Below are 16,047 nucleotides of genomic sequence, written 5' to 3'. Positions count from 1 at the left end.
TTCTTGCCTTTCCTGTTAAGTGTTATAGACTATTTGTAGGCTTTTGAGCCCCCAAGCCCTTCTGTGTTGGAGGGAAGCCTTCTAGCTTAGTTTTTTTTTTCTTATAACTAGCCAGTTTTCTAGTTTCAGCACTCAAATCTGTTTCTTTGATCTCAGCACTTGTTCAGAAAAAAAAAAAATTCATCTGCTTTTACTGTACTTGTGTTTCTACCTACTTTATTTCACTTTTGCATCATCTTAAAAGTACTCAGTTGTATTTATTACTGCTTGGTGTAACTCATTCTAAGCCTTTTGGTTTAAACACTTGGGCTTCGGACCAGTTGTTTTGCACTGAGAGGGTTTGTGGTCTGCACTGTAGTGGCAGAACAGGTAGCTTACATCCTTCTAGGTTGGGAACTGCTGACTGAGGACTCAGTGTCTGTTATTCTAAAAGTGTATTAATTCTGGTTTAAGCACTTGGGCTTTCAGGCCAGTAATTTTACATTAAGAGGGTTCGTGGTCTGCACTCTTGTGGGAGGAGAGGCTGGACTCTGCCCTTCTGAGCTGGGAATTTCTGGTTAAAGGCTTATAGTGCATGCATATCTGAACTGCTTCTTACTGAAGTTGGTGCGCCTTATTTGCTGTGGCATAGACTGGATCCAGGCCTGCTGGATCTAACTTTGTTTGTGTAGCTTGAGCACTAATCCAGACATTCTCTAAAGTATTCAATTGTATTTATTACTGCTTGGTAGTAACTTGATTAAAGTGTAGCTATCATTCTAAGTCTTTTGGATTAAGCACTTGGGCTTCAGACCAGTTGTTTTACATTAGGAATGTTTGTGGCATGCACTGTGGTGGCAGGACAGGTAGCTTTCATCCTTCTAAGTTGGGAACTGCTGATTGAGAGCCCAGTGTCTGTTATTCTTAAAGTGTATTAGTTCTGGTTTAAGCACTTGGGCTTCAGGCCAGTTATTTTACATTAAGAAGGTTTGTGGTCTGCACTCTTGTGGGAGAAGTGGCTGGAATCTGCCCTTCTGAGCTGGGAATTTTTGGTTAAAGGTTTATAGTGCCTGAATATTTGAAATGTATCTTACTGAAATTGGTACACCTTGTTTGCTGTAGCATAGACTAGATCCAGGCCTGCTGAATCTAGCTTTGTTTATATGCTTGTTGTTTGTTTGCTTGTTATTTCCCTGGAACGCTAATTCCACCTAATACGTGGCTTCTCAGAGCTTCTGTGGATCACTAGTGATATCTGCATTGCTTACTGTACTTATTTCCTTGTTTCACTTGAAAGAAAGTTACTGTTTGTCGTTTTTGCATTTAAGTTACCTGTAACGCATTGCACTTAAGTTACCTGGCACTTGCTCACTAAAGCAATTATACAAGTCAGCACTAAAAATTAAAAGCACTACACCCTCACTCCCCACTGGCCCTTGTTTTCAATTATAAAGGAATTCCCAATATTATTCTAGCATGTCCAAAGGTCAGTTGTCAATCTCCTCTCCGGTCCAGCTGGTGAATCTGGGAATCTTGAGGCAATGTTACAACTGCCTCATGTACACAGACAACCCTCTCCTCCTCCCAACAAATTCCAACACATGTGAGAGATGCAACCATATAGCCAAACTGGAGGCTAAGCTCTCTCAACTCAGTACTGGCATAACCAGTCAGGAGGAGAAGGAAACCACACTCACTACAATTCCAGTCTCACATAGACCTACCACGACAGCAAACCAAACACATAATCACACAAAACATACTGGAGGCTCTAAATAAAGATCTGCCTAAGCAGCAGAGACCTCCAAAGCAGACACCCAAGCAACCGCTACCCCAAAGCAAAACACGTGCAACACATATCTGACAAAGCCAGTGTGCCGAACAGTCACAGCCCTTAAGACTAAACAACACACCTGATACACTTGTAATAGGTGACTCTATCGTCAGGCACACTGATGTCCCACTCACCAGGCTGAACAAGGAGAGGGTCATGGTGAGCAGTCTGTCGGGTGCTAGGATCCACCACATAACACAAGCACTCAGGTCACTCCAAGGCAAGTACAAATATGACTCAGTCATTGTCCATGCTGGTGTGAATGACCTGAGACGTACCTCCCTGGACTACATGAAAAGAGACATACAGGAGCTCTCTGAGCATGTAGCCCAGGCCGGTATGACCCTGACCTTGAGTAGCATCTTACCCTCACCAAGAATGATGCCACAATATGAAGACAAGATGATCAATTTTAACAATTGGCTTAAGTACTGGTGTCATTCAAAGGGGATCCAATGCCTGTCAGCTTGGGATGATATGCTCGACAAGCCACGATGCTTCGCTAGGGACAGCTTGCACCTGTCACCCCTGGGCTTTCGGATATTGGCAAAGGCTCTTGCTACCCCCATAGTGCCTTTTTTAGGCAAGGCTCAAAAGACAAACCCACCTCCATAGGTATCACAAGGGATAAGAAACTAAGAGTAATGCAACTCAACGCCAGAAGTCTAAACCTCAAGATGCACGCACTCGAAACTCTCCTTAGCATGGAGAACATCAATATCTGTGCAGTAACAGAAACCTGGTTCAGGGCACCCGAGAGCACCCCAGCACTACCAGGTTATACCTCATACCATGCTTTTCGGCCCCAAAACTTGGACCAAACCACAAAAGGAGGGGGAGTATAGATATTCATCAAAGATACCCACACCTCCAGGTTGGTGGCAAAGCACGAAGCATCAGAGACTATCCATGTGCAACTAACAGTGGGTAAAACTGCCTTCCAGTTCATAGCCTGCTACAGACCACCCTCCCAAACCCAGGAACCCCACTCGGCCTTCCTGAGAACACTGGAAAATATGAAGGTCTCTCCAAACACCATTATATTGGGCGACTTCAACTACCCAAACATAGACTGGGAGCATTACTCTAGCTCCAACACCCTAGCCCAAAGGTTCCTAGAATTTATAAACTCAAATGCTATGGAACAACTTGTTACCACTCCCACAAGAGGGGAAAACATACTGGACCTGATCATCACCAACATGGGGACTCTATGCTCCAGACCAGAAGTGTATCCCTCACTGGTAAGATCAGACCATAAACTAATCTCACTGGATATTCACATCCCGACCCCACCCCCTGTCCAGAAAACCACAGTGAAAAACTTCTCTAAAGCAAATTTCACACTCCTCAAAACTGAGGTGGAATCCTTCAAAGCCCCCGGGCCTGTGGAAAATACGGCCCAGACCGCAGAATCCTTTATAAACGCATTCTATGAACACCTTCAGGAATGCATGGATCATGCGATCCCAAATAAAACCAAGACCCAATCCTCCAAAGGCAGACATCCTGTCTGGTGGACCCCAGCCATAAACAAACTATACAATAGAAGAAGGAAGCTACTAAATGATAGAGCAAAATCCCAAAAAGGGAAGGCATCACTGATCAGTATTAGCAAAAAACTACGGGCACTCATAAAATTGTCTAAGGCCAGGTTTGAGAGAAAAATTGCACAGGACACTAAGGATAATCACAAGGTTTTCTTTAGTTATGTTAGGAACCTGGGTAGTAATTCCCAGATATACTCAGAATTAGTCCAAAATGACAAAAAATACACCAAACCCACAGACATTGCCAACATCCTAGCTGACAGGTTCAGCACAAACTCCCCCCCCCCCACTCCCCACCAAAAGGGCAAATATCTATCCCAGCAGAGTGCTGCCCCCCTGACATCTCAGATGCTCAGGTAAGAGCCGCCCTCTCCAAAGCAAAAAACACAGCATCAATGGGACCAGACGGTGTCCCGGGCTGCGTCCTACATGAACTCCAAGAAGAGCTAAACCCAAACATAAAACTAGTGTTCAATCTCAGCCTTACTACAGGATATTTGCCCAAAGAGTGGCGTACAGCAACAGTGGTCCCTCTCCATAAAGGTGGTGCCTCAATGGATCCTGGAAACTATTGCCCCATAAGCCTGACTAGCTTGGTCTGCAAAGCTATGGAAAGGATCATCATGGACCTCATAAATAAAGATATTGGGGACCTACAGACACTGGATCCTACCCAGTTTGGCTTTGTTAAGGGCAGATCCTGCCTCTTAAAACTGGTTGATTTATTTGAAACAGTCACCAAGGCCATTGACGAGGGGAAGGTGGTCCACACAGCCTACCTGGACCTCGCAAAAGCCTTCAATACAATACCCCACTCTGGCATTATAGATAAGCTCACCAGCTTAAATATAAACCCCTATGTCACTAGATGGATTGCAAACTGGCTCAAGGACAGAATCCACATGTTTAGAATTGCTGGAGCCATGTCAGACTCCAAACCAGTTACAAGTGGTGTCCCACAAGGCTCAGTCCTGGGACCTCTCTTGTTTGGTATATATTTCTCGGAGGTACAGGCCAACACGGAAGGACTGTGGCTGACCAAGTTCGCAGATGACTGCAAACTGGGTACCATAATCAACTCTCCAGCCGACACAAGCATCCTCCAAAAGGGCCTCATAGAAACAGACAACTGGTGCCAGAGCCATGGCCTCAAGCTAAATGCCAAAAAGTATATAGTCATCCCCTTTGGCAAAAACAAAGTGCTCACAAATTACCACATAGGTGGTAATCCATTAAGTACAGAAGAAGTAATTAGAGACCTGGGGACCCAAGTTGATAGCAATCTCTCATTTGACAACCACGTGGCCAAAGTGGTTAGAAAAACATTTTATATAGCCCACCTAATCATGAAGGGATTCACATCTAGATCAGGGGAGGTCATCATGCCTCTTTGCTCATCCCTCATCAGGCCCATAATTGAGTTCAGTGCCCCTTTTGGGATGTACCTTACCAGACACCTGCAGCAACTGGAAAGACCCCAAAAGTACCTCACCAAGAGGATCAAAGGGCTCAAACAGATGCCATATGCTGCCCAGTTAAAGAAACTCCAGCTCTACTCAGTGGCATACCACCTGTTCAGAGGCGATCTGTGCCTGACGTATAAAGCCATGTCCAACCCGGAATTAATGGACATGCTGCACCTCAGAAAATCCAAATCCCATCGAGCTACGCGCTCAAGAGACTTGAACCTCAGCACTGAAATAAATAGGACATGCTGGAGGGACAGATTCATAACCCAGAGGCTCCCTTCACTCTGGAATAAAATCACAGTCCAGGTGAGGCAGAGTCCCTCATTGACTCTCTTCAAGAGGAATCTTGATGAGTGGATGGGAGATCGTAGGTTTACCCCGGGTATCACTTCTGTGTTACTCTTAGACAGAGGCACAGTATACTAATCTCGAAAAAGGGCATAGCAAAATAAATTTAAAATGGGTGGCGAAAGCCAAACACATTCTGGCTAGGCTTATAAATGGCCTAGGGCAGATAGCCTAGTATGAACCCATGAACCTATGAACCTAAGTGGTATTTTGGGATTGCAGTACAGTGAAGAGTGGGATATTTACCCTTTCCTCACTGTGGTGCGACCTCAGAGTAGGAATATATATTTAGTGGGGGGTGTAGCCCCCCACAATACAAATTTCAGTGTTATGATTATTCGCTCATATGAGCGTTTGAGAGATTGCATTTTTGTTTATCTGACATAGACCCAAATGGCATGAACTAGGGCTGTTGAGGAACTAAAAGATCTTATGCAGGTGGATAAATTAAATAGCTGCACATTAAACTTTCTTATAGCTTTCCAGATGTTAATTGTCTGTCTTGTTTCTTTTTTTTTCTAGTTTCCGCAGATTTCTACGCTCAAATAGTGTGACAGCAGGAGTACAGGCTGATTTAGACCCACGTGATACAATAGAAATTGTAGTGGAGTCTCATGAGCAGGATGGACCTGGCCACATGCCCATGGTGAGGCAATTCTCCCGCGATGCAAGTACCTCCACAGTCAGCATTCAAGGATCAGGAAACTACTATCATGCTTGTGTGATGGATGATGACTTTAACACAGAATTTGACCCTTCCATTTTACCTCCCCCTGACCCCTGGATAGATTCTGTAACAGAAGACCCTCTTGAAGCAGGTCAGAGGTCAGTCTGTCAGCGAGATGGATACTGGTTTCTGAAGCTGTTACAGGCAGAAAGGGACAGAATGGATGGATGGTGTCAACAGATGGAGAGAGAAGGACGGAAAAATGACCTGCCTGAAGACAGTGAGTAGAAGTAACAACTTTATTCTCCATCAAAAAGCAAATGTTTCTGTCAACCCCCTCCCCCATTATTAGTCATGCTTGACACACCCAGGATAAAAAACAGTGAGTACTGTAAAATTCTACTCTGTGCACAGTGATACAGATTAAAATAATGATTGTAATACCCACACTTGTTGAACCAGATGTTCAGAGTTCAAATGGTATAACTGAGTTCTAATCCAAGCAAAGTGGAATGCAGATAACATATGCGGAGAATTGTACAAATATTCCATGGTGCACTTTTTCTTCAGTTTTTCAGGCATTATAGCAAAGGTGTCTACTGCAGTGTGTGTTTACTCCCTTTGAACATAAGGCAAGAGATTGAAAAAGACTTGAACTTTTTACTTTTCAGGGATTTTTACCCTGCCACAATCTTGTTTTTACTTTTGTTTAAGTATTAAAGCTACAGATTGTCAGTAATGAAAAAAGAAATAATACAACATGTGGATTGACTCCAGGCCCCTGTATTACTACACTTCTGTGCTCTGCCACTGATCTGACACATCAGAATCAAGGTACAGTTTTTGGTCATTAGATTATTTATTTTATTTTATAATTTATTACCTCTGTGTTGCACTGTCAGGAAGATAGTGCCAAAAAAAGTCTTCAAGACCCATAAGAAAAAGGAGACTGTATCCTGTGCTTTATGTGTGGGGCTGTTTACAGTCTCATCAAATCCCACTTGCTTAATGTAATGGCCTACAAGCCGGCATCCTTGACTTTTAATCCTATCAAGTTCTACTTGCATACTTTATAGCCGCAAATTAGGTTATCTTCACTTTACAACATAATCTTCCCTTTAAAAGCAACCTAGATGCTCTAATGGGGCATCCCAATTACCATAATAAAACGAAATGTGGCTGCCTGGTAGCTCAGAAGTTAACATCCTGGAACTATGTCGGAGAAGGGCCTTTTGTTTTTACCTACTGGATTGCATTGTTTCTTTTTCATTACAGTTTGCAGTAAGAGCTAAAAATGCTTTCATATGAAATTTCAAGTGACACAAACTATATTTATTTATGTAAAATGGTCTTTTCAAGGAGTGTCTAGGACTGTCATTCATGATGGGATCTGGCTTCTACACATTGTTTGAAATTGAAGAGCTCATTTCTGCTGGGTCACTTCAAAGAAGCAGGGACTGTGATTGGATTTAAGCTGAATTGCTTGATAAGTTCTCTGTTCTCTACACTGCTTCTTGGATTCAGCTTCACATGTGCCATGTGAAATATCTCATGGCTATCAGAAAACGGTGACTGATGACGCCTAAAAAATAAAATGAAGGAAAATGAATACAGCAGACAGAAATAATATGGTGTAATCATTTTTAAAAATGATATCGTACCTGTCTGTGCAGTGCAGTTTAACTTATTGCTGCTCATACCTCTGGTAAGTTCTTGCATCTTACATCTTACTCAGGGAGTTCAGAAATTATTTCTACAATAAGACTAACAATTCTTTTACACAAAGGGAAGTTGATGCTTGGAACCACTTGTCTGTCTAGTTGTAAACTGTGACACTATCAGGGTGTGTTCAGACCAAGTGTGGATAAGTTGTATGATGAAATTTTACAGCTGCTTCAGCTACAATGCAGGGTCTATATGTTTCTTACAGCTCTTCCATGTTCTTATTACAGCTAATAGCTATTCCACCTCTCTGCTTTCTAAAGTGCAGAAATCAATCCTTTGGTAAATTGCAGTGGCTTGCAACTAATGCTATGTGTACTCTATGACTTTGCCTTATTTTTTGCCTAAATATGCTATATACAGGTGTAAGGTGCATGTATTCTGGTGTTCAGAAAGCAGGACACCTACTATTGTTTTTTTTCATTTAGACAGTATTTTCATCCAGTGCTACTCAGAAGATGAAGTGCTGTAGCTTAAATTCCAGCATTGTGAACATAGCAGAGTTGTTGTTGTTGTACTGTTTGAAAATGTTAGTAGAGATTTGCTCAAGTTGCAGAAGTTTTCTGATGGTGCTGTAACCATAGCAACAGTCACAGTGATAAGACATTGTGTAAAACTTCAAAGGACCCTAGAAACTTTGGCCTGTTTGCCTTGTTTTATTATCAAGAACAAACTGACCCTGTTTCAAAATCTGCATTTATGACTCTGTGCTGCCTTTATTAGCTATCTCCTAAGCAAACTGAAGGACCCCCAATAACATACGCACACTATTTCTTAAGAGTATGAAAAGCTTAGAGAGCCACCGTGGACAAATTGTATCAGACCCTGAGCTGAGCATTAAATTGGGTGAGAGAGGACTGCAAAACAGATGTATATAATAAAAGAACTCTGATAGACATTTTGAAACTGCAGCGTATTAGACACGAGAGGAGCAAAGGTATTTCTGAACTCAATAGAGAGGGGTAAATGCCCCTTCGAAAATATGCCCATTTTCAAGGCAGTCTTGCATAGAAGAAGGAAATGTTAAACAGAAAAAAGGAAGACAGCATAACAGAGGGTTTAAAAATAGCATTTTTCTAGACATAAAAAGAAAGGTAGGAACAAAGGCCTCATACCAGAAAAGCGAATGAATTTTAAAACTTTCTGCACATTCCTTAGTGATGATTTTATAAGATAAACTATGAAAATGTTTACTACTTGTCAGAAATTAAACAGCATGGCAAGAGGTGGGAGAAGAAGGGTATCGAGGTTATTATTAATATCACAGATTTTTATTTTCTCACCTTTAGATAATCGAATTCCCTGGTGACTGACTTGCTAATCTTATGCCTTATTATATTTTAGTGTGTTTTAAAGTGACTAATGTATATAATGATGAGTTCCAAACTTTTGTACCTGACCTCTACATAATTAACGTTTTATTGTAAAGTAATATTGAAGCTACACTTTGTTCATTTAGTGGGGTTTCTGGATAATGTCTCTTGGACATCTATAACAATTTGACTTTGCAAACGTACCTACTAACAGTATATGTGGATTTTCAGTCTATTTGATAAACCTTTTACCTGCCTGCCCCTCCTAGTAAGGTTCATGCCTTCTCCCAGGTCCTTTTCATACACATGCATGCAAATCTACTCTTAATATAAGGCCAGATTTAGTAGCACCCACACTAAGTATACACGATCTGTATTCAGGAAAATCTCAACCACATTTTTTATGCTTTCTAGTCTCTCTGAAAGATTACACTACTTGTACCTGCTGATTGCACTTTGTGGTAACCTTTATGAATCTCCCTCAGTATTTAAAGCTGCAAGAAAATCAGTAGGGAAACTAAAATTAGGAGGAAGAAGGTGTGAGTTATGCTTGTGTTGTCTGTTCAATTAGAATGGTGTACACTTAGCGTACACTTAGTGTAGGCGTTAATGAATTCTGGGGATACTTCTTTATTCCCACCTACAAAGAACACACCCATCCCCATCTCCAGCCTTTGCCTGCTTTGAGTCTGCTGCACATTTTTTTTTTCTTTTTACAGTTTGCAGAGTGGTTCTTCTTCCTGCTGACCTGTTTGTTACTCTGTTGAGGAGTGAGAGCTGAGCCCATTTGTTTCCTGACCACAGTGAGAGTCCTATTGGCCCATTCATTGCCCTCAGAGGTAAGAGTTAGAGGTCAGGAAGTATTGAACATGTAAGTCTCATTATACTCCACACATCGTCCTCACCCATCCGCTGTGAAAACCAGTGGCTGCACCTAAGCTGCAGTCTGGAAGAGTGTGTCTTCTCATGTGCACCTCCAGACACTACTCATAACATATAGACACTCTGACCCAATGATAAGCATCCTGTTATAGTACCTTGGCTTGTTGAATGTGGTCAATAGTACAAGTCTTAACTACAACCCTTGCCCTCCACCCCCACAGTGGATTGAGTTGGCATCGGCCACTGACTCCCATCCTCCCTGCCTGGCTCTTCCAGTTTCCTAAGCCCACTGCATGTATCTTAAAGGTAGCATTGCATGCACTGGCCTAGCTCCTGACCTTGCATTCAGCTATCTCGAAGCTGTTTCACATAGAGTATTCTTCCCTTTGCTTGTGGGTTGTCTATAGTACATTGTGGCGATGGATGTCAAATCCCTTCACTCATCGGCTCCCATTCTGCTACAACCCATTTTCACCACTTTTTGACACCCAGTAGTTGCTGTGGCAATACAGATGGATACCGGAGCACCCAGTATGCATTTGTTTTTGTTTTTAATGTTATTTATGTTTTTTCTGGTAGAGCATTGATCAGAAATGACCAATTCCTGCCTTAGGCCAGGCTTTATGGTATAAAAAGAAAAAATATATTTTTTTAGCCTGTTATGAATGACAAAATGGAATAGTTGTATAGAGAGATTAACAACATTATTAGAAAAATGTTTGGCATTAAAATGCAATACACATCACTGAAAAAGAAATGGCATTACTTTACACTTTTGCAAAAGAATAGGTATAGCATAAATGGAATTAAACAAGTGAAAGTTTATGCTGTGCTGAATTGGTCTCCAACTAGCTAAAGACAGTGCTGCAGCTCCATCTGACCCTGCTGAGGTAATACCATGTGACTGGTAGTGATTACATCTTGCAGGCGTATGGGACACATTGCCAAAGTTAAGAAAAAATAAGGTTCTGTAGTGCTGAGAAAAGCACTCAAATGGCAAAAGCTCCCAAATTAGCTGTTTCTACTGCCCCATTTTTCTTATAATTCCTTGCCTTCAGCCAGCTAGACTATCTCAGAGTTTGCACTCCATCTGCCCAGTTTGCACAGTGGCAAACTTCCTTGATTTCTATTTTGTGCCTCTGTGCACACTGTCAGAGAGGTACATGATTAAATTGCACTTCTCTGACACATCCAATAGAATATCCTTTTCACCCTGAGCTGACCTCATGGTGTGTCAGTGAAACACAGGAGGAGCATTGCTTTAGCAAAGTTTGTGCTTCTCTCCAACATGGATGCAGCACTCACTTATTTGCTGTTTTTCTTTCTTTTTTCTTCTTTCCACTCAGTTTTGATTTGCATTTTGCATGTGCAAAGACTGATTTGGTCTACTAACATGGAGGGGGGGGGGGGTGTATTAGAATTTTTAACCTCCAAGCCACCCCCTTCATTCCCACTTCCACAGTCACAAACTTTGATCCCCCCCCCAATGCCTTACCCCATTCTCCTTCACAAAATTACAGCTAAGCACATTATGCCTTTACTTGAACAAGGCACAGTGGTGCAGCAGTAGCATTGTCGCCTCACAGCAAGAGGTTCTCTGGTTCGGTTCTCGGCTGGAGTGCCTTCTGTGCGGAGTTTGCATGTCCTCCCTGCGTTAGTGTGAGTTTCCTCCAGGTGCTCCAGTTTTCTCCCACTTTATAAAGACATACGTCAGGAGTGTTTCTCCCTGGGCCTCCACTGAAAATTGGCTTCATTCCAAGTCGGACTTTCCCGGTAAACAAATGTTAAATAAATAAAGTCCCACTGGGCTCTCCCGCTAGTCCTGACAAACCCTTACATTTTCTATCATTACAGAAACTACAGTCACATCACTAAAACACACTTATAGCTTAGCCTCACTATTAACACCATGCCTACAGTTTAGAAGTCAGCCTTTGTTAGACCTGTGCCCAAGGAATCCAGAATATTTCAGTTAGCCATGTCCATGTCATAGGTTCATAGGTGTGTACTAGGCTAATGGCCCTGGAACCTTTACAGCCCTATCCCATAGAAGTGCCCTGGCATCAAGATGCCCGACGTTAGTCCCCAGTGCCTCTATCAAGTAGAGCCATTGGAGTGATCCCTGGGGTGTACTTTCTATTTCCCATCCACTCATCAAGATTTCTCTTGAAGAGGGCCAGTGAGGTGCTCTGCTTGACATGTATGTGAAGTCTATTCCAGAGCATGGGCTGTCTCTGAGTTATGAATCAATCCCTCCAGCATATTCTGTTGATTGTGATAATGAGGTTGAGGTCTCTGGAGCGTGTGGTGTGGAGGGATTGGGATTTCTTTAGATGTAGCATTTCTAACAGAGCTGGGTCAGACATGGCTCTTGCCTCTTAGTAGACGATATGAGACAAAGAATAGCTGGAGTTTTTTTGAGTCTGTCCATGTACAACATGTGTTTAAGGCCTAAGATCCTCTTTGTGAGGTACTTTTGTGGCCTTTCCAGCTGTTGCATGTGTCTAGTGAGGTACATGCCAAATGGGGCATTATACTCGATGATTGGCCTAATGAGAGAAGAGTAGAGAGAGATGATTACCTCTTTTTTCCTGGATGCAAAACCCTTGTTAATGAGATGTGCCACATAGAAGGATTTTCTGACCACAGTGGCAGTGTGATGGTTGAAGAAGAGGTTACTGTCAACCTATGTCCCTAGATCTCTTATAATGCCTTCAGTGTTCAGTGGGCTCCCATCGACGTGGTAATTAGTGGGAACTGAGTTTTTCACAAAGGGGATGATGACGCATTTTTTGGCATTAAGCATAAGGCCATGGTTTTGACACCAGTCATTGGTCTCAATGAGGTCTTTCTGTAGGATGTCTACATCACTTGGGGAATTAATAATGGCTGTCAGCTTGCAATCATCTGTATACTTGGTCAGCCAGAGTCCCTCTATGTTGGCCTGGATTCCTGAGAAGTAGATACCAACCAGGAGAGGACCCAGGACCGATCCCTGTGGGACTCCACTTGTGACTAGTCGGCAGTCTGACTTGGAGTCCACTACTTTCACACTGTGGGGTCGATCTGTGAGCCACTTTGCAACCCACCTAGTGATGTAGGGGTTGATGCCTAGTTTGGTGAGTTTATCAATAATTCCTGAGTGTGGAATGGTATCAAAGGCCTTGGCCAGATCGAGGTAGGCTGTATGAACTGCCTTGCCCTCATCCACAGCTCTGGTGACTGACTCAAAGAAGTCAACCAGGTTGAGCAGGCATGATCTACCTTTCACAAAACCAAATTGAGTGGCATCTAGAATTTGAAGATTCCCTATATCCTTGTTAATTAGGTCCATGATGATGTGCTCCATAGCCTTACATATCAGACTCATCAGGCTAATGGGGCGATAATTCCCAGGGTTTGTAGTCGCTCCCCCTTTATGGAGAGGGATGACTGTAGCAATGCGCCATTCGGTAGGGACAAAGCCTGAGGTGAGGCTGTGATTGAACAGGACACACAGATGTGGTGTAAGTTCACTTTGTAGTTCATGTAGAATACATCTAGGGATATTGTTGGGTCCCATGAAGCTGTATTCTTAGCCTTGGGCAATGCAGCTTTAACCTGTGCTGCAGTAATGCTTGGTGCCTGGCATTCCTCTGGTATTGTGATTGGTCCTTTGGGGGGATGGGTAAAGTTGGCACTGAATCTGTCGGCCAGTATGTTGGCAATATCTGTTGGCTCAGTATAGGAGGAACCATTGTGCAGTAACTCAGAGCAAACCTGGGTATTGCCATGGAGATTCTTGATATAACTATAGAAGGCTTTGTGGTTGTTTTTAGTGTCTGCCACAATTCTGCCTTTATAGCTGGCTTTAGAGGTTTTGATGAGGGACCTCAACTTTTTGTTGAGGCTAATAAGGGAGTTTTTCCTTTCTTGGGACTTCATCTTTTTCTACAACAGTCTCTTCCTTCTGTTGTAGAGTTTATTAATGGCAGGCGACCAACAGATTGGCTTCCTTTTTTTGGAGGAGAGCATCTTGGTTCTGTTGGGTATGGCCAGTTCCATGCATTTATGGATGTGTTCGTACAGTGCATTGGTGTATGATTCAGCAGCCATGCATCTATTTTCCATTGACGTGGGTGCTGTGAAATTAGCCACCTCTGTTTTTAATAGCCCAAAATCAGCTTTGGAGAAGATTTTCATGGTGGTTACCTTTGTGGGGGTGTGGGTGAGATGTGGATTTCCATGGTGATTAGTTTGTGGTCAGATCTAACCAGGGAGGAATTGACTATTGGTGTAGAGCAATGGTTGCCCATGTTAGTAATAATCAGGTCAAGGATGGAGGTGTGCATATCCTATATGAATATGGAGACACCACTGCCTTTGGAGCTTCGGTCCATGTTCTGGGGCCGAAAGGTGTGGAATGAGTTATAGCCTGGTAGCACAGGGGTGCTTTCTGCTGCTTTAAACCAGGATCTTCTCCATTTTGAGGAGTGCTTTGAGCAAGTGCATCTTGAGATTTAGACTTCTAGCATTGAGCCACATGACTCTCAGAATGCATTTATTTATAGCTGTTACGGTGGTAATTTGGTCTTTGGAACATTGCTTAAAAAAGGCACTATAGGGGTGGCAAGTGCCTTAGCCAGTATCCAGAAACCCAGGGGTGACAGATTCAGGCCATCTCTGGCAAAGTAGCGAGGTCTGTCAATCATGTCATCCCAAGCAGACAGATACTGAATACCCTTAGAATGACACTAGAAACTTAGCCAATTGTGGAAGTCAATCATTTTCTGCTTGTACTGCGGTATAATTCCGGGCGATGGTAGGATGCTGCTCAGGGCTAGGGTCATACTTGCCTGGGCCACATAATCTGAGAGCTCCTCCATGTCTCTTTTCATGTAGTCCAGGGAGGTGCGTCACAGGTCATTCACACCCACATGGACAGTGAGTCATACTTGTACTTGTTGTGGAGTAACCTGAGTGTGTGTGTGTTATGTGTCGAATTCTGCCACCGACTGTTACCTTCTCCTTATTCCACCTAGTGAGTGGGACATCAGTGTGTCTCACTATCAAGTCACCTTTGATTAGTGTATTGGGCAAGCTGTTTTGCCTTAGGGGCTTAGGTTGAGGGCTTAGGTTGAGGGGCACATTGTGTAGGTGAGCTTGTGTGTCTTGTGGTCTGTGCTGTGTTGTGGTGGTTGAGTGCATTTCTGCCTTGTAGGTCTCTGCTGTATGGGTAGATTTTTATTGAGAGCCTCTGCGAAGGTGGATGTGTGGTTTGTGTTTTTATGTGAGAGCTGTGATGGTGAGTGTTCTGGGGGCTAAGTGTTGCATGTGGTGTGGTGCAGGTGTTGACCTTCTCCCTTCTCCTCTTGACCAGCTATTCTGGTCTTGGCTTGAGAGTGCATGGCTTCCAGTTTGGATATATATATATATATATATATATATATATATATATATATATATATATATATATATATATATATATATATATATATATATTATATGTTTGTGTGTGTGTGTGCATGCATCTCTCACAAGTCTGAGTGTTGGGAGGTAAGAGGAGAGGGTTGTTTGTGTACATGAGGCAGTTGCTACACTGACCTATCTCCATTCTTCCCACTCTGGGGAAAATAATCCTAGAAAGAAATGATCTGCAACACACTCACCACATACCTGCAAAAGTTTCACCTGACCTTCAACAAACAGCATGGCCACTGGTTTTGAAGGAGCACCTTTACAGCTGTCTGGACTGTAGCTGATGACATGCACACTAATATAGTTAAACAAAACCTAACAGGACCACCATCTTCATAGATTTAATCCATGCCTTTCACATAGTTCACCACTCAGTTGTAATATCCCATTCTTGACATCTATGCCCATTTTGAAACCTCTAAGTGGCTCAAAGACTTCCTTTCTACCAGAACATTTCAGTATTAAAATTGGCACCTCTGTCTCAGAAAACGCATATACAGATTCAGGTGTCCCACAAGGGTAAATTCTTGTCACTCTACTTTTTTCCAGTTTTGTAAATAAACAACCCCTTGACTTACCCCACCTTTAACTCCTCTTATATGCAGATGATATGGTTACTAATAGAGCGGTACAAAATCTACTTGAAACAGGCCTACTGCATCTTAACAACAGGCTCATCTCGAGAAAGTTACTTCTCAACCCTAAACATAAAAATAAAGTGTATACTCTTTGTCACCATGGTGGTGCAGTGGTTAGCATTGTCGCCTAATAGCAAGAGGTTTTCCCATTCGATTCTCGACTGGAGTGCCTTCTGTGTAGAGTCTGC

The 16,047-nt window shown here is 42.7% G+C and overlaps 1 protein-coding gene across 3 annotated transcripts in view; it reads left to right on the top strand.

Moving 5' to 3' along the window:
- Positions 1-16,047, top strand: part of DLGAP1 (DLG associated protein 1) — a 5,750,587-nt gene that overhangs the window by 5,474,216 nt on the left and 260,324 nt on the right. For all 3 annotated transcript variants that reach the window (XM_044065573.1, XM_044065572.1, XM_044065574.1), the window contains one exon: positions 5,703-6,127. In XM_044065573.1, the coding sequence (XP_043921508.1) occupies positions 5,703-6,127 (425 nt within the window). The remainder of the gene's footprint in view (positions 1-5,702; positions 6,128-16,047) is intronic.

Source organism: Protopterus annectens, chromosome 3.part0, assembly GCF_019279795.1.
Source record: "Protopterus annectens isolate FY-2018-M chromosome 3.part0, PAN1.0, whole genome shotgun sequence".
NCBI classification, from domain to species: Eukaryota; Metazoa; Chordata; order Ceratodontiformes; family Protopteridae; genus Protopterus; species Protopterus annectens.
Note: the sequence above shows the minus strand (reverse complement) of the source record. Positions and strands in the feature narration are given on the sequence as shown.